Below are 19,612 nucleotides of genomic sequence, written 5' to 3' on the forward strand. Positions count from 1 at the left end.
TAAAATTAGGTATTCAACCCAACCTTCAGGTAATTAAAGTCTTGGCTGGTAAGGAAGTTTTTTTCTTTTTTGAAATGAATTTATCACATGATCAATTTGTAGTCACTTTAGTAGTTGGCAATATTGTAGAGAAAAAAATGTCAATCATCAACTATGTTTTCTTCATTTGATGCACACAATAAAAAAAAAAACTCTAACTTCATAATTTTTCCATAAATAACTTGTAGAATTGACTCTTTTCATTTAATTGTATTTATGTTGGTCAAACCAACATCAAACAAAAACAAGTGATTATCCAAAATATTTGATTTGGCTATGTTCTCCTTATAATTACTTGGTTGGTCAAGTAACATTTATATATACAACTATGACTTTGATATTAGTACGTTGAAATGATCTCTTCGAATATTTTTAGAATGAAAGATAACTAAATCAAGTAGGTCACAAGATTTCATTTTAGAGGGGTAACAAAGATTTCTTACGTCTTCCAAATTAATAATATTAATTTAGTTTTTTCCTCTAATCATGCACCTAAGTTTACCAAGGACCAACTATTGAAAAAGTCATCAAAATTCAAACTTACATTTTGCGATGTGGTGTTTTTTAGTGCGTATTTTTACAGAACATCACGTATTGCTTTTTTTAAGGCCATTTCACGAATTTACTCATGTAAGTCAGCATATGGACAAATTTGAGAGTAATATTTGACTCAAGAGGGAACAGATTAAAACAAGATTGAAGCAGGCGAATTTGCTTGTAGAGTAACAGAATTTAATTGTCATTGCTATGCTTCGCTGCTAGTCTTTGAACAGCCTTAAATTGCCTATTTAATTTATAGTGAAAGTTCAAAGCAAACTTCAAAGCAAGCAGTTCATTACAGAATCTTAGACTGACATATGTGATGAACAAAACCTGATAATAATAAATATGGTACATGAACCCCGATATTCTAACAGTCAACATTTGTATTTTGTGAGGCTTCCATCATCTTGTAAAATTAATGGCAGAGACTCCATAAAAGTGCAATTTTATATCCAAAAACAAATCAAAGCACTCTTCAAAGTACAACTCTTAGGGCCTCTTTTTCCGTTCTAGATCATACAGAACACAGATGTCAGCCGCTGTCTTCAACTGCAATATATAAACAAACCAGTTAATTTAGATCCAAGTCTAAGCAACAGAAAAAAGAGAGATTCAAACTCAAGTTTCAAACATGTCCAATCTTCAATTCCAATGTATCAGTAAAAATTATGACTAGAGTTGAACTTCCACCTTAAGTTTTGAAGAGAATCAATTGCTATGGCAAGGAAGGTCTTATTTGCCAATTAAAAAATTCAAATGTTTCAGTTCGCAACCCATGCGGAAGGCACTAGAGATGTTTTAGGCGTTAAAACAGTTATCATTGTCAAATCCCCAATTCAGATACATATACAAAAGCCAATGGTAATCAACAATTGTAAGGTGGCATTTATTCCAAGATACAGCTATTAACAATTCTTCCCAGTCCAAGAAAAGGAAAAAGCGAATTGAGAAGCACATGCCATAGAGAATAAAATAATCAGAATTACTATATGTACTCCACTACAAAAGTGCCTCATAAAGTTGAATTATTCCATGAGGCATATGTCATTTACACTTCATCAAATTTGACTGAATGGGAAGCTTAAATATTGTGAATAGAAAATTATCATAGTACCGACTTCCCACGTATTTTATAGAAAGTGATCCAGTGTCTAAAAAACAATAACTATTACAGATTGACATGAATCATGTTAACCTTTTCCTATTGGAGCTACTGTTGTGACTGTGAATTGACCCATGAGCATAGCTTATCAGAAACTAAAAGAGTAATAAAAGCATATATTCCAATAAATATCAAGCCAAGCATGTAAGCAAGAGATATTGCAAAGCAAAAAATTGCACGTTGCATCTATGCCAGTGGTCTTCCTTTCAACTTGGGGAGATCACCATATTGGTGGGAAATGGTGGCGGCAATCAATAGTGCACCTCCTGGTTTCACAAGTCCTGGGTATGAAAAGGTGCACACCACCTTATTGGGAAGAGAGAAGAATTTTGTAGAGACATCACTTAAACCAATTAGAGATTCTTTGGTTGAATTGGGAGTTTCTATTGATTTTGATGGATGGAAAGATTGCAAAAACCGTCCATTAATAAATGTTATTGCAGTGTTCCCCATAGGGGCAATGTTTTCGAAGTCAGTTGATTGTGAGGAGCAAACCAAAGATGCAGAGTTCATTTCCAAAACCCTCATTGAGTCTATAGAGATGGTGAGTCATGAAAATGTTGTCCGAATCATTACAAACAATGCAAAGGTTTGTAGAGTTGCACGTGCTTTGGTGGAGCAAATATATGAGCACATTTTTTGGACACCATGCACCGTACACTACCTTAACTTGGTGAAAGAAATATACCAAGAGGGTGAGGAGATCCAAATGTTTCTAACAAACCACCATATGTCACAAGGCATTTTCAGGAGTTTCTCGAGGTTGGAATTGTTGAAGGTAAATTTTATTTTATTTCTGCCATGTTTAATATGTACATAATATTTTTTAATGTGTTATTGACATATTTTTTAGATGATCCCAGGTTGCTAAGACCTGCTTTGCATCACATACAATTGTGAAGAGACGACTTTTGAAGGTGTGAGAGGCATTGAACGCCATGGTTATTAGTAACCAATAAGGTGTTTTGCAAGCGGTCAAACTCGGAGAGGGCCCAGAAGGTCAAGTCATTGATCCTGGATGACAATTGGTGGGATCATGTGGAATATGTCTTGAATTTCACCGAGCCTATCATGAGTATGATTAGGTTTTTTGATACAAATACACCATCTTTGGGAGGGAGTCTATGATGGCATGGACACCATGATAGAAAAAATGAAAGTCATAATAGCACAAAAAGAGAATAAGCCCGAAAGTATATTTTTCAATAGGGTGGAAAAAACCATTCTTCATCGTTGGGACAAGATGACCACACCATTGCACTTGCTTGCATATGCATTATCTCCCAAGTACCATAGCTCTATGGTACTTGCTTTGCCATGGAGAACTCCACCATATAGAGATCCTGAAGGCATTAGCTAGACTCTTCTCAGATCTGGAAGTGGTGGAAAATGTTAGGAGAGAGTTTGGCATGTTCATCTCAGGAGCAGATCATAGTCCTTGTGCTATTAATGACCAATCCAAAATGGATGCTCGCACATGGTGGTACCTCCATGGTCGAGGTTCTTTGTTCCTCCAACCTCTTGCAATCAAGATTCTATCACAAGTTTTTTTTTTACTTTTTATTTTTAAAATTTGCATTGTAGACTTCAGTACTTAACATTCTTTAATTTAATTTTTGCATTTTTTTTTTTTAAGTTTTGTTGGTTTTCTCTCCAATTTCAACAGGTTGCAAGTACTTCTTTCGCTGAATGGAATTGGAGTACATACTCCTTTATGCATTCAATGAAGCGTAACCTGTTGGCTGCAAACAAAGTAGAAGACTTGGTTTATGCTTATTCCAATTTGCTTCTTTTATCACATAAGGAACACCACTACAAGGATGGGTCAATGAAGCATTGGGATGTAACCCTTGAGTGTGCCAACTTGGATGAAACTATTGATGATCTTACTAGAGTCGCTATGGGTGATGATGATGAGATACCTACACATGATGCACCTAGTAGGAGTGGCACTACTTTGGGTTCAAATGATTTTGAACTTGAAGCAAACAATGATGATCTTGATCTAGATCCTTTTGATGATTGATGAAGATAGAAAACAATTATTATTTTTTATTGTCAATTTTGTAATTGTAAAGATTTTCATTTGAATCATGAACCTAGACATATATGATACATTGATATATATTATATGGCATATGACATAATATGATAATATTGAAATTTTGAACTATCAATTGGCATTTGGCATTAATCAATGATGAAGTATAATACTATAATATATTTAGTTTTACAATTCTATTTATTTCTTTAAAAAAAATTATTTAATGCATATACGTGTGTGTGTGTACTAACGTACCCAAGGGCAAAAAAAGATTACCCGTACCCACATATTGAGTTCTCATACCCGTACACGTGCTTGAACCCGTACCGATAACTTAGGTTTAACCAAAAGTAGAACATGTTGAAAGGTACTTTGGTTGGATCAATAAAAGCTTTGACAAGTTCTGAATACAATTAGAATCAAAAGCACACCAAGTTAAGCTTCCACCTACAACATCCAAGATCATCTCCACCATACCGGCCTTTGCCTTGCAGCCAAACTAGCAAGCTTCAATCACAACCAATGAAAGGCTGACAAAGCCAAAGAACGACACTCTTAGAGTATGCCATGACCTCCTCACAAGCCTCTCACTCACAAAAATCCAAAATCAAATTATAAAATATATTGTTTTTAATGAACCAAATGAGATCTGCACATAAGAATTAATTGTTTCCTTCAATACCATGCTCCTAGGACTGTCCAAAGGCACAATTTTCATACCAAGAAGGCAAATGGCTGCTAGCTTAGGATGGAAACTTACTCTAAGGTTTCTATCTCCGTGGATGAAATGGAAGAAATTATGTGACTCTTAAAGGACAAGACCTTATTTGTAGATTTGTCGGGGCATTTCTGGGACAAGAGGCATTACAAACTTGGGTTCACAAGAAATGAAGATTCTTTAGATTTGAGACTTCATTTGTCGATCCATGGGAACATTTGTAGGAATGAACACATTATAGACTCAGATCCAAGGGAAGCGTCTTTGGGTCTATAGAGTTCAATGATGCCCAATGGATACTTCATCATATAGAGGACTTATACATGGTCATGAGTGCAAGTGAAGCACCGAAACGTTGAGAGCAAAACAGTTCAACAAGGTCCAAGGCACAAGGTACATACCAATCGAGAAGGATAGTGACTCCCCTGACAAGTTCAAATGTCAACAAGTAGAAACTCCCCCAAGTTTACGAGAAATGGATTAGAGGATCCGACAACGCATTGTAAGACGTGCAAGACTATCTAGATAGCAAGGGGGCAATTGGATGTTGAGAGTGTTTCCCACAACACTACGATAAATAGCCATTGATTGGTTCTCAAGAACTTGATGATGAATCCACAGAATCCTAAGAAGTGTTGAAGAAGGTGTTCTAGGCAAAGTTTAAAGTCCTGAGAGATGATAATGAAATTATTGTCGAAATTTACATCACTAGACAAGGGAGGCATGAATATGTACAAGCTTACAATCGTAGGCTCAAGGAGTTGTTGGTCAAGTTGGAGAATCAACCAGCCAACGACCTGAAGAAAAGATGGTTCATTAAGGGATTGTTGTGCAAGAAAATGAAAGTGGTACCTCCATCCTCATGGACCAATGCTTATAATCAGGTCGTGGACATTGAGAGTAAGAATAAAACATCCTCACGAGAAAAGGAGGCGGCAAGCAATGACGAGAGCACAGAGGACACCAACAGCAACGGTGAGTCAAAGACAATGCAAGTCTTGAGACCGAGTATGCTGCACATGATGAAGGAATGGAAAGTCCAAGAAGGAGATCACTGAGGATACAAAAGATTTGTGGTGCATTAACTATAAGGCAAAAGGCCACACAAAAGTAAATTGTTCGAAGAAAATATTTTGTGACATCTGTCAAGTAATGGGACATTCCATCAAGGAATGCTCCTACAATCTGAAAACGAGGAGCACATAAGTGCTCTTCACCCAAGGGGAACAATCAACCCATGCTACCACCATCGAAACCACAAAACACCAATAGTGCATCTCCTAGCGGATACTAAAATTGAAGAGGAAACAATAACAATAATAGTGGGCCGTGAAGGTGTATCCAATATGATTTAAGAGGAGACCCAAATCTTGTGCTGGAAGTGCAACAAATGGGGTCACTTTGCCAAGGAGTGCTACAACAATCAATACAAGGGAGGTATGTTGTGCGAGTGGTGTGGACTAGGCAACCATGAGGACACCAATTGCCCGAAACAAAAGGGTATCTATGAGTTGGAAGTAGAGGACAAGGAGATTTTGGCAATTACCAGAGCACAAAGTAAGAAGGTAATGTACCCAAACTCTCGTATGGAGAAGGAAAGACTTTGAGGGACCAAGGCAAAAATGAGGAAGCAATGGCCAAGGAGAGGAGAACATCTAATGAAACAACCAACACATCCGTGCAGTCAAAGTTTGAAAAAAACATAGCATAGCAAATGTTGCAAAAGACAATTCCCCATCAAGGTGGCAAATCTCTTATAGACGATGCCACAACTAAGAGTGGCAATTACCCATATAGTTGGTGATAATAGGCAACGACAAGAAGTCCATGAAAGAGTACGATGGTGCTGATGGCAAACAAGCCGCCAATCCTATGTTGCTCATAGTGAACGTCGGGAGGGAGCCAACCATCATGCAGATGAAGATCATGGGAAGGAAACTTACGAACACAATTGTGCATGGAGGATCAAGTGTGAACATACTACCACAGGAAATGTGGAAGTGTCTCTAGAGGCCAAACTTGTTGACACTGACATTCCACTCGGTAGGTGAGATCAACACGATTTCAAGCCATTGGGTATGTTGATGGCGCAGAAGGTGACTATTGGCACACAACAATTCTTGTTGAACTTTGTTGTCATTTGACTCATTTCATTACAAAAGACGTACAATGCATCGCTTGACAAAGGATGGCTTGTAGCAGCCAAGGTGGATCACAACTGGAAGAGGAACACATTGTCCATTGAGAGCAATGGGAGGAAGTTCGTAATTGATCTCGAGAACTGGGTAGTTAGTGAAGACTTGGCATCCTTCAATTCAAAATCAAAAGGGGAGAACTACAGACAGACTAAGGAAGAATAGAACTAAACGATGGAGTGCTTGATCTTGAGAATAGTTTTGAGGATGAGACAAGTTCTCTCAACAGCCTATTCCACTAGCAGATGGAGGACTATGAAGTATTTCACCCTGAGTGCAACATGTTGTAAATCACAAAGATGGACGAGGAAGAAAATAAAACATCAATGAGTGAGACATTCCCACCCTATTATGAGGAATATAAAAAAGGAAATGCAAAAAAAAGGCACACCAGCTCACAATTTTGAATGAGACAAGGAGATAAAATACAAAGAGTCAAAGATGAAGAGAATAAACTTGGGTGACAAAGAGAATCCAAAGACAATTCTCAATGGCGATGACTAGAACCTAATCCTAAAGGAAGCAACGTTCAATGTCTTCATGGACTACAAGGATATCTTTGCCTATATGTACAGGGACTTGAAGGGCATACCACTAGAATTGTGTGTACACAAAAATTCTCAATGGCGATGACTAGAACCTAATCCTAAAGGAAGCAACGTTCAATGTCTTCATGGACTACAAGGATATCTTTGCCTATATGTACAGGGACTTGAAGGGCATACTGCTAGAATTGTGTGTACACAAAATTCCCTTTGCAACTTGAGCACAACTAGTAAGGAAGAGGCCATACAGGATGAACAAGAACTATATTGCCAAAGTGCAAGAGAGATAGAAAAAATGTTGGAGGCAAGCATAATCTTCAAGGTGGAGACAAGTGAATGAGTCTCGCCAATTATGATTTCCTTGAAGGAGGCAAATCAAATCAGAATATATGTAGACTTCAAGTGCCTAAATGTTGTGACTATCAAGGACTGGTTCCCAATCTCGTTCACCAACACCATCCTAAAAGAAGTTGTTGGTCATGAGATGTACTCATTTATTGACGGATTTTCCAAGTACAACCAAATAAGAATCGTCGAAGAGGATAAACTAAAGACTGCCTTTGTAGTGGAGGACAAAGTATGCACATACAATTGAATGTCGTTTAGCTTAAGCAACGTCCTGACAACATTCCAACGAATCATTCTACACATTTTTACAAGATGTTGATGGGGCATTTCAAAGCCCTCTTGGATGATTGATCGATATACAATGGGCAGGACGTTCACCTGAAAGCACTCAGAGAATGCATAGAGAGGTGCAAGAGAGCACAACTGGAACTAAATCTGAAGAAATGCAGATTCATGATACCCAAGGGCAAGTTACTTGGCCACATAGTTTGCAAGACAAGAATGAAGACCGATTTGGACAAGATATGGGTCATCATATAGATGGAGGCACTTGAGTATGTCACAAGGGTAAAATCCTTCCTTGGGCATGTTGGCTACTACAAAAGGTCCATCAAGAACTTTGCCTAGATTTCTTACCTACTAGATGAGCTGATGGGGAAGGGAAAACCATTCACATGGGCAGACAAGCAAGAAAAGCCCTTCAGTAAATTCAAGATTGGTCAATGCACCTATCTCGACGTACTCAACCTAGAACAAAGAGTTCCATGTACATGTAGATGCCTCAAATTATGCCATTAGGGATACACTTGCACAAGTGGCATTGGAAGGGCTAGATCATCCGGTGCTCTTTGCCAATTGGCTACTCTCAAAGGTAGAGAACTACTTTACGCCCAAAAAAGAGACACTGGGAATGGTGTAATCTATGTAGGAGTTTCATCATTACCTACTGCCAACGCCATTCACATTCTGCATACACCATCAAGCTCTCATGTACCTGGTGAACAAGCCGATCATTCAAGGATGGGTAAGCAGATGGTTGCTCTTGCTGCAAGAGTTCACATTTACGATAATTGAACAACTAGGGAAAAGCCATGTCATTGCTGATCAGTTGTCAAGAATCAGGTCGGGAGAGCCACCTAAAGGTGTGAACAAGGATTTTCCGGATGCCCACCTATTCCAAGTTGTAGCACTACCACCATAGTACAAGAGCATCAAATGTTATGGTAAATCGATTTATTAAACAAAGGAGAGGAAGGCTCCTTAAATAGATTTACAAAGACGATATTTCTAAATGAAACAATCGTGAACTAAAGATAAAAAGGAAACTACCTAAAACAACTAAGATGACCATTAAAGAAACATTACAATATTTAATACCTTCCCTTAATGGTCATCGTCCTAACAACCCTACATAAGACAATCTGCAAGTCTTTTAATCACAAACACAAAGAAGTTTGTCCCTTCACTTCAGAACACTACGTTGCCGATGAGACCCTCCCTAAATTTGCAGAATGTTAATGATCAAGATAACCAGAAACCTTCCAACTTGATGTTGGGAAAACAAAAAACTATCCCTCCTTGTAGCCAGACACACCAAGAACAATTGCTCAAACTGAAACCATGATTTTCAAGAAAAATCAACAAACCCTTGTGCAAATGTTGCCCTAGCAACTCTAGGTGCGATCTAAAACAGCTGCAAGAAATCACGATTTTTTAGGAGAAAAATCGATCAAAACCCATAAACAATTTTTAAGGAGAAAATCACACAAAACCCATACACTAAAACTGTAAAACATCAATGAGTAGTTGGCACAAAATCCGAGACGCAGAACAACATATAAAACTTTGTTTTGAATAAAAAACGATAAAACCCTTGTACAAAACACTTTTTGTGGAAAAAATTGTTCAAAACCCAAAATTAATTTTTTTTGGAAAAAATTATAAACCTAGATACCCTAAATCCCACGCGAACTTCGCAAATTACAAATGATTTTTTATGACAAAATTAGGCAAAACCAAGAATAATTTTTTAAGGACAAAAACTGTAAAAAAACCCATCAGGTAATTTGAGGAAAAAATTATTAAAAACCTCCCACAATTTTTTGTGGCAAAAAAATAAAAAAACCTAGAAATAATTTTTTTAAGGGAAAACATTATTTTTTGTGGAAAAAATTATAAAAACCCCCAAACGAAATCCATGATTTTTGAAAACACCCAAAATGTGCAAGAAAACACAGAGCCGTCGTCCAAAAAAAAAACCCAATGCACAGAGGAAAACCCAAACACTACACACACATCGTCGCGTGAGCAGATCCGACCACAAGGCCCCGTAGCAGAGAACCGTCACAAAAAAAAGTCATGGAAATTGCAAATAGAGAACTGTGATGCAAGCAGACCTTCACACAGCTGAAAAATCTTGACGTCGAATGGGCTCCAAAAACACGTAGCGAGCAAAAAACACAGAAACTTGCATGTGGGTCTTCAAAAAAAAACCTTAGGATATGGAGAAAAATGCAACCTAGATAAAATCTACGAAAAACTTAGAAACCTTACACACGAACCGCCTAAAACAAACATGATTTGCAGAAATTGACTCCAAAAAATTGCAAAAACCCTAATCAGTGATTTTTCCCTTTAAAAAAAACCCTCAAATTGCAAGAAATAGCTCACAGATTTTTTCATAAAAAAAACTAGAAAAAAAAATTGGAAATAAATTTTTAGGAGGCTTAATCCTAAAAAATCCCATCAACCCACTTTGATACCATGTTATGGTAAATCGATGTATTAAACAAAGGAGACGAAGGCTCCTTAAATAGATTTGCAAAGACGATGTTTCTAAATGAAACAATCGTGAACAAAAGATAGAAACAGAAACTACCTAAAACAACTAAGATGACCATTAATGAAACATTACAATATTTAGTATCGAAGAGTACATGTCCACCTCTAGTTTTCCAAAGGAGATGACGCTAAGTGAGAGGAGGAAACTAGCTTTGAAGAGTAAAACCTTTTAGCTTATAAATGGGTGGATGTATAAAATGGGTCCTAACCATGTGTTGCAAAGATGTGTCATGCAAAAAGCGCTACTCGGAGTACTAAAGGAAGCACATGAAACCCTGGTTGGAGGTCACTATTGGAAGTATGTGTTGTGGTTGGCATTGATGTCAAAAATATTGTTTTGGATGATTGTTGGTTTGGAAAGCTTGTGGTGCAGAGATGTGTTGGTGTTGGAGTTGTTCTATTGGTTGTTTTGGAAGTGTTTGGGTCTGAAAAGTGTTGCTGACATTGTTTGATATTGTTATCTTCTTTGGTTAGGTTTTTGGCATTATGGATATGTTAGTTTGGTGGTCTGGAAATATCTTTATGTTCTTCGGATGTTGTGGCATTGTTCATACCCAAATGTGATATTCTATGTTAGACCTATCTGTTGAGACATGGACCAGCTAGGACTTGAACCTAGGACCTTCCATACGCTGCTGGAGTGCTCTACCACTGAGCTACTGGCCCCTGTTGGACCAGTCCATCGTCGGTCCGGGTGTGACTTATTTTCAACACCAACACCCCCCCTTAAGCCACACCTCTCGTGTGCTTGGGGCTCCGAGCCTGGACTTGGCTCTGATACCATGTTGAGACATGGACCAGCTAGGACTCGAACCTAGGACCTTCCATATGCTACTGGAGTGCTCTACCACTAAGCTACTGGACCCTCTTGGACCAGTCCATCGTCGATCCGGGTGTGGCTTATTTTCAACACCAACACTATCTTAGGTCCAAATATGTTTTGCAGAAGGTAATTTGATGTGTTATGGGTCTCACCATAGCATGTGGAGATATGGATTAGAGTTATTTGCATTGAAGGATATGCTTTGACCGTTAATTGCTTATATGGATGCATTGCGTGTTGGTATGTTGTTGGTTATAATTCAATGATTGCGGATTGGTGAATTGATCTTTGGAAGATGTGTTTTGGTCCCCTTTGTCTCTCAAAGTGGATCAACGTGTGTGTTTTTGGTCCGGAAGGTATATTTTGTTCAGGCCGACTTGGTTCAAGTTTTGATGACCTATCTTGTATATAAAGAAAGTTGTGTAGAGAGAGCAAGAAGTCTAGAGGTGTGGAAGAGAGGATGAGAGAAAGTATGTGATGCGAAATTCATTGAAGAGCAGAGAAGAAGAGTTGTGATTGATAAGGGACCTATTTGAGACTGTCGTAGATGTATGAGACAGAGTATTGACAGTTTGAGATCAAAGTTGAGTGTGTTGATGCAGCATTCAAGGACAGCTTCATGATCAGGAGATCCTTCTTTTCAATTCATTTTTGTATCTTGCCCTGTTGCAATTAGCTTCAAGTTTGCAAGTCCTCTTCTTGTACCTTGCCCCAAGAGCAATTAGCCTTGGTTTGCAAGTCCGTAGCAATGAGCTCCTTCATTGTAATCTGATATACATAGTAGATATATTTTGTGGGCAGGTGCTCATCGTGGTTTTTCCATGTTCAGGTTTTCCACGTAGAAAATCTTGGTGTTCATGTGTTGTTGATTAATTGTTTATGTGCTGCATTAATTTTTGTTTAGACTGATCCACCACCCCCCCCCCCCCCCTCTCTCAATCCCACCTTGGGTTCAACAATCACATGGGACTGGATCCTACAACACACAAAGCTGGTTTATGGTGGCCGATGGTACACACAGATGCCTAGGAGTGGGTGGTTGGATGTGATGCTTGCCAGAAAGCCGACAAACCTCTCAAGAGAGACTACATGTCGCTATTTCCCTCACAACCATAGGACCTCTCTAAGAGGTGGGGCATAGACTTCAATGGTTCATTGAAGGTCAGCCAAGTGCGAAAATGTAGACACATTGTGGTAGCCATTGAGTATCTTACGAAGAGGGTAGAGCCAAGGGCACTACTGGACAACATAACCATTAGTACGAGTTCATCTATAAGCAAATAGTTACACGATACAATTTTCCCATTCAAATAATGAGTGATCGGGGAGTACACTTCATTAATCACGTCATTCAACTAATGACAACAAATTCAAAAAAATTCACAATTTGTCCCGTCTGTACTATCCAAGGGCAAATGGCCATGCAAAGTCAACGAACAAGTTGTTGGTTTCAATAATTTACAAGTGTGGTGTCAAAGATGAAGATTGGGAAGAAAGACTATCAATCGTAATATGAGCCTAACGTATGACATACCAGATGTCAACAAGGCACACATCATTCCAATTGTACGGGTAGGAAGCAGTGGTTCCATGGTCCTGTTGTGACCTTTTCACACATCGCCCCATTGCTAACGGGGACCCCCTCTTTTTCAGCTTCTTGCGTTGTTAGGTTAGGGTTTTGGCTGCTTAGTGGGCAATTTTGCGTTTTCCGTGCCCGAGTCTCAAAGTTTTGATCATGCCTAGTGCCGTCTAGGGTTTTTGAAGTGTTAGGATCAAGTTGCAAAAGATGATATTTTCAGATCCTAAGTTTTGCTAAGTGTTTGAGCATTTGAACGTTAACGTGTTTTCAAACACGCGCATCAATGATTTTAAAGTGCTAAGATATTCACAGACCTTTTGGAGTTGTTTTCTTGCTCCTAAGGTAATATTTAAGTTGGTTTCGCACTTTATTCCAACATTTTCCTGGCGTTGCGCTCATATTTTTGGAAAATTAATCTAAGTCCAATTAAATTTAAAGTCGCTGAATGATTTTGAATGGTTAAAATGTTAAAATCCTAAGGGAAATCCATATTCCAAGGGTTAAAGGGTCAAAATCCATGCTAGAGGTGATTTTCCCCTCACATTCCAGACTACCCAACCCATTCCCCCACTCAAAATCCATACTACACATGGGTTTCCCCTGGAATCCATACTGGCCACTAATTTCCCCCACTGTTTATCCACACCTGGAGCGATTTTCCCCTGGAGATGCTAAAATTTGGCTAAGTGTCAGGATTTATCCAGACACCCATCGAATTTCCCCTGGGAGTGTGGACTGGAGTGCAAGGAAAATTCCATGCCTGGGTCGTTTTTCCACCAAGATTTTTGTGACAACTAAGTTAGGATTTTTGTCCGGATTTTTATCCAAACAGGGATCGATTTTCCCTCGAGCATTTTTTTTAAAGGATTTTTGTCCAAATTTTTGTCCAGACAGGGATCGATTTTCCACTGGGAACATTATGAAGAGTTTTTTGAGTCCGGATTTTTGTCCAGACTGAGGTCGAATTTCCACCAGGGAGGTATTTTTTCAAGTTAAGTGATTTTTGAGTATGGATTTTTGTCCAGACACCCATCGAATTTCCCCTGGGGGGTGATTTTTGCAAAATGAGTGCATTTTTGTCTGGATTTTTGTCCAAACTCATATCAATTTTCTCCTGGAGGGTGATTTATGTGCATTTTGATGATTTTGAGCATGGATTTTTTCCCAAGCATGGGTCGAATTTCCCCTATGGGGCAAATTTTGACACTTAAGCGATTTTTGAAGGGATTTTTTAATCCCAACTTATAGCGATTTTCCCCTGGAGGCTTTATTTTGGATTTAAATTGGAATATTTTAAATAAAAGCCCCATGTTGATTGCTTTTAAATAATTATTAAATTATTTAAAATTTAAAAGCAAATTTAATAACTTGCAATAATTATTAAATGTTTGAATCTTCTAGAAGCAAGTTAGGGTTTCACCAAGCAAGTATTTATACAAGTGTTTTTTATCCCACATTGCTTGTGTGGTGAAAATTGGAGCTGAAAGCAAGTATATGAGAGGAACTTCAGCATTATTTTATTATTATTTCTGCCAGGTGTCTCCATGAAAGCGATTTTTTTTCAAGTTGGGCGAATTTTTTTAGCAAGGCATTTTTGTGAAGTGTGGGATTGAGGATTTATTTTCCTCCATTTTTTCCAGCTTGCTGATTTATTCCTCTTGGCTGCCATTAAAGACTAGTTTCAGATTTTCGATTTTGCTAAGTTTGGCGATTTTTTCCAAATTTAGCATTTTTTGGTGAAAGTTGGCGAATTTGTGTTTGGAGACCTTGGGCGATTTTTCCTCCACCATTGTTGCTTGTTGTTCAGACCTTCATTTCTGCAGATTGCTGCCATTGACAACAATTTTCAGAATTTTGAAAATTTCGATTTTTTTGCTAAGGAAGGCAAATTTTTGTGTTTGGGGTTTTCAATCCCAACTTGGGCGATTTTTTCCAGATTATTGCCATCCTCCATTATTGCAGATCTAAGCTATCCATTGGCATCAATTTTCAGATTTCCATTTTAGCGCTAGACTTGGGAAAATTTCGATTTTGCTTGGAGGCCACATTTTGGTGGATTTTTCATGCATGTTTGTTGGCTGTCATCATTTCCAGCCTGCTGATTCGCTTCAAATCTGAGGTTTGCTTCAGATTTTGACCTCCATTAATGGCTGCCATTAATTTTCAGACTTAAGTTTTTATTGCCCAGCCAATTCTAACTTAAATATTTAGTATTTGGAGACATTTTGTGGAGTTTTCTGTGCACTTTTTAGACCATCTTATCGCTGTTGCAGGTCTGAAACTCCATTGTTAGGCAGTTGTCCTCAGAAATTTTCATTTCCAACCACCTAACCAGTTTTGGCGAATTTGCTTGGGGCTGTTTCCTAAGCCATTTTTCATCATTTTCAAGGATTTAAACCACTTTGCAAGGTGCTGGTAAGTCTGAAGTGTTCGATTTTCAGACTTGTCCTCAGAAAACTAATTTTTACCAGACATACTTACATTCCAGAAAATGATTGTTTTCATCAATAAAACTGATTTTTATTGATTTTATGCACATTTTGAAGATTACAACATATTTTGAAAGTCTGAATTTTCAAGTTGTCTTCAGAATTTTGACATCCATTGTTGACTGCAGAAGGTGTCTTCAGACATTCATTGTGTGAAAACACAACCTTTCACACCTTTCCTAAGTCATCATCAATCCGGTATACTCCTTTGCATTCTTTGCTTGCATATTTTCTAAGCATAAGGAAGTATAAATGAATTTTATGGAAGGCTTCCATGCCTTAGTGTTGTCACACATTGAACGTAATTGCTAAAATTTACCAAGTGTATGGATTATTTTCCTGATTCCATGCTCTAAACTAGCTAAATCTATAGAAAGTTAGGAATTTTATTACAAGTATTTATTTTTATCCTAGGACTAACTTCTAGTTTCGTACAGGTGCGATGTTGAAGTCAGGATACAAGAAAAGGAAAGAGCTGCTGAAGACGTTGGAGACTGGATTTTATCCAGAGTTCAAGATTTCATCCAAATGGAGGGAGATCACTGATACCAATATGCATTTCCTAGACTTCGACTAGATGCAGCGTCGGATGTTCGGATCCAGAGATCAAGTTCCTTTTCCAGCATATGCGAATATTATGAAGAGTGGCATTTTCCATTCCGTTGGGTTTCCACAATCCATACAATGCAGTGAGTTGATCCTGGAGTGTGCACGATGTTACGATCCGCTCACAAGAATGATCAAGAGTCCAAAGGGTGTTGTCATCGCCTACCTTGCTGAGGATGCCATTGCTGAGGTATTCGGAATTCCACGCAGTACAGACATGAAGGATGTGACCAAGGAAGATTATGCAGACAAATACACGAAGAAGATGGGTGTATGCAAGAGTTTAATTAATAAAGAATGGATGATTGAACCTAGGAATCATCATTCCAAGGCTCCCAAGACACTTATGTGCGTAGATTTTAAGGAGGAATATGGTGATTTGATATTCCTACTCAACAGAGTGATGGGAATGTCGCAGGGGAGCAATATTTCATGGATGGATGTTCTACTTCATCCAGGATTGTCTTAAAGGAACACTAGTGAATTGGTCTAAGATCATAAGCGACAATCTAAATTTTCAGTTGAGGAATGTAGAGCGGTCCAAGTCATTCGCCATGACTTCTTACCTAGTGTACCTGCTTGCACGATTTGTTTCATACAGAGGATTAATATGCAAAGGTGAAGTCAGGAATGGGCAAGGACAGTTTAAGAGTTATGAATGCTACCCCCAGTTGAGTATGCACAGAATTGAAGACTATAAAAAAGTGAATGATGCATTCACTATGTACATCACACGGATGCTGCAAGGCGGATTCCACAAAAGATTGTCCAAGGAGGCAACAGAGTTAATAGAGAAATATGGATCGTGGTATATACAGTTTCCCACTTTCACATACCTCAAGATTCATGGGTTTCAATCCGAACCCCACAAACTTCCTAGGTATCCTACTGACAGAATGATATTGTTGGAAGTGGTAAGACAGCTTCTAGAGTTCGATGTTATCCAGAGAGAGAAGCACAGGACAGGAATGACATTCCCTATTTCAGTTGGGAAGATGTCAAAGGTCTGCCAATCCGCCATAGCTGCCAGCATTGCAGGTGAGGAGACTGCATTCTACAAATTTGCTACCTACAAGAAAAGAGAGAGATTCGATCCAGACAAGAAGGTCGGAAGGATCAAAGGAGAGAAGTTCACTCACAAGGTTGACATAGAGGATTATTGGGCTAACTTAATGGACGAACAAGCAGTAAAGAGAAGAATGTGGTCCAAAATGTCAGTGGATTTCATGAGGAAGTGTGGACTTTTCCTCATCCTTGATCAAGTATTAGATGATAGAGATCATACACACCCACATTATGAGAATGAAATGAAGAAGGCAATCCTATTGCCAAGTTGGTCAGAGTCAGAGGAGACTGATCTGAATATATTGATGAGAGAAGTCTTGAATTTCTCCCGCACATGGGTAGATATGCAGATGAACGAATTAGTTGATATGGGTGTTCCCTTCACTTATGAGAGGATGAAGACGGAAGGGTCTACTTCTAAGGATGATCAGAGGACTGTCAGTGATGTCAGGATTCATGCAGACGAAGAAAGTCAAGCTCCCAAGAGAAGGAAGAACATGCCTGGAGAAGTCAAGGCTAGAGGGAAGAAGATTGAGGATGTGAAGAAGAAACAAAAGACTATCATTCCTTCACCCCCTCCTAGTGTCTCATCAATCGAAGTGATTGAAGTAACAGAACAGAATAAGGAGATTTAGCAGTGTTCCAACTCAGTGATACTACCTGAGAATACTCAGGAATTTCATGCCACAGCAACATCTACACCTCTTAATGAGAATGATGACCAGCCGGGATCCCCTACTGTCCTTTTGGAAGTTAGTTTGGGAAATGATGTATATGATTGGACCAGGAATAATCATGATGATAATGATGAAGTTATCTCGACACTGAAGGACCTTGATCGAGAAATATGTCTTGATGATGGTATGGAGATGACCGCTATTCCTGAATGGTTGAGGAAGAGTATGGAAAAAAGTAAACAAATGATAGAAGTACAGCCTATTGAGGATATTGATGACTACCTAGCTAGGAGTGCTAAGAAGAAGGAGCCCAAGAGAGTGGAGATTTTGTCGCACATAGCTAGAGATGAGACGGGAATGCGGATTGCGCAGATTGTTGTTCCTAGAGTCGGTGTGACAGTGGACACTACTACTCCCATGGATTTCCAGATCACTTCAGTTGCCCTTGGTCGTCCATCCACAGGGCAAGAATTTCAGGAGATTGGTGACAACCTCCAAGCAATCAATGCAAAGACACAGCAATTGCGGAGAATGACAGGTACAAAGAAGAAAATATTAGACTCAGAGAGTATATTGCAAGGACAAGGCATGGAGATCCCACCCTTATTTTCCCTATTGCAATTGACCATGGAATACATTCACACTGCGAGGTAGCGAGAGGTACACACTCAGAGGTGGAAAAGTGGATTGAAAGCACAAGAAAGCAGGCATATGATTTCCTTACTCGGTTTGTCCAAGCATATGATAAGACAACGCCGCTTTTATTCAGGATCCAGTATTTGGAGGGAGTTTGGGAAGAATTCCGGCCTATCCAAGAGAAGACTATTCCACGCCTCCTAGCATTGAAGAAGGTTCCTAATTCCATTTTGGTCAACGAGAACATTATGCACAGTGGAGACATATATAATTTCCATGGCTGGTATTGTGCACTAGCTTTGAAGAAATCAGCTTATGAGAACGACCAATCGAGTTGTATGGAGATGGAAGGATTAATTCAGGACATTCAAATGAAGATCCTTGCCTCGATTGAGGAATTATTGGGTGTTGATGTTAGTAATGCTAGTGGTTTACACTTGGCTGAATTAAGAGACGATAAAATTTATGTATTTTTGCCAGTTGGACTCTTTGCAGAAGAGTCAGATAGATGACTTGGTCTCTTTGTTGATTCATGTTCATAATTCGCAGAAGCTCATGCCTGAATGGGAGAACACTTTGAATGCTTGCTCGGATTCATTGGATGTGATTGATTTACAGCAGGATACCTTGCCTAGCATTTCCATGGAGGAGTTAGATTCAGTTTTGGCTAGATTCTTGGAGTATGCTAAGAGAGAGAGAGATGCAGGGAGGAATCTTCTAGAAGATTCCCTATATGATGACTAGGTATCTTTCTATTGGGCCATATGTTGGTGGCACCATTTTTTATGTAACCCTAATTAGGGCAATTCTAGGGTTTTGTTGGCATGATCTCGGCCGTTGATCTTAGATCAATCTGGGCCATCCATTTTGTAAAAGACTCTATATATGCCCCTTTGTCTCTCATTTGTAAGAGAGAGTTTTTGTAAAATTGTTGGTATATGCTACAGCTATTTCAATCCTAATCATTGTTCAATTGTTGGTGATTTTGCTCTTCAAGTGTTGTATTTGCATTCATGGTTCTCAATTCCTCCAAGTTAGATTAGAATTTAGATTAGAATTTATTTTCACGTATGTTAGTGTAGCGTCCTAAAATTGCGACACTTGCAATTTCGATTGCATTTCGGTCTTCACGATGGCGACACAACACGGAACCTGAATGGAGACCCCCAAAACTTGTCCACGACACCAAAAACTGCATTTTCTTGCACCCTGGCCTGATCCTCCTTTGCACCCTACTGTCTCGGGAGGTGGGACCAGAGCGCCCAGCGCCCTGGTCCCTGGCCCTATTTTGAGCCCGGTCTC

At 38.9% G+C, this 19,612-nt stretch overlaps 1 protein-coding gene across 2 annotated transcripts in view; it reads right to left on the reverse strand.

Moving 5' to 3' along the window:
* Window positions 1-682: 682 nt before the first annotated feature.
* LOC131056797 (probable CDP-diacylglycerol--inositol 3-phosphatidyltransferase 2) overlaps window positions 683-19,612 on the reverse strand; it is a 107,006-nt gene continuing 88,076 nt past the window's right edge. For both annotated transcript variants that reach the window (XM_057991068.1, XM_057991067.1), the window contains exon 11: window positions 683-1,131. In XM_057991068.1, coding sequence (XP_057847051.1) covers window positions 1,072-1,131 — 60 coding nt within the window. In that variant the 3' untranslated portion in view covers window positions 683-1,071. The remainder of the gene's footprint in view (window positions 1,132-19,612) is intronic.

The sequence above is a fragment of the Cryptomeria japonica genome, chromosome 4, assembly GCF_030272615.1.
Source record: "Cryptomeria japonica chromosome 4, Sugi_1.0, whole genome shotgun sequence".
Classification (NCBI taxonomy): domain Eukaryota; kingdom Viridiplantae; phylum Streptophyta; class Pinopsida; order Cupressales; family Cupressaceae; genus Cryptomeria; species Cryptomeria japonica.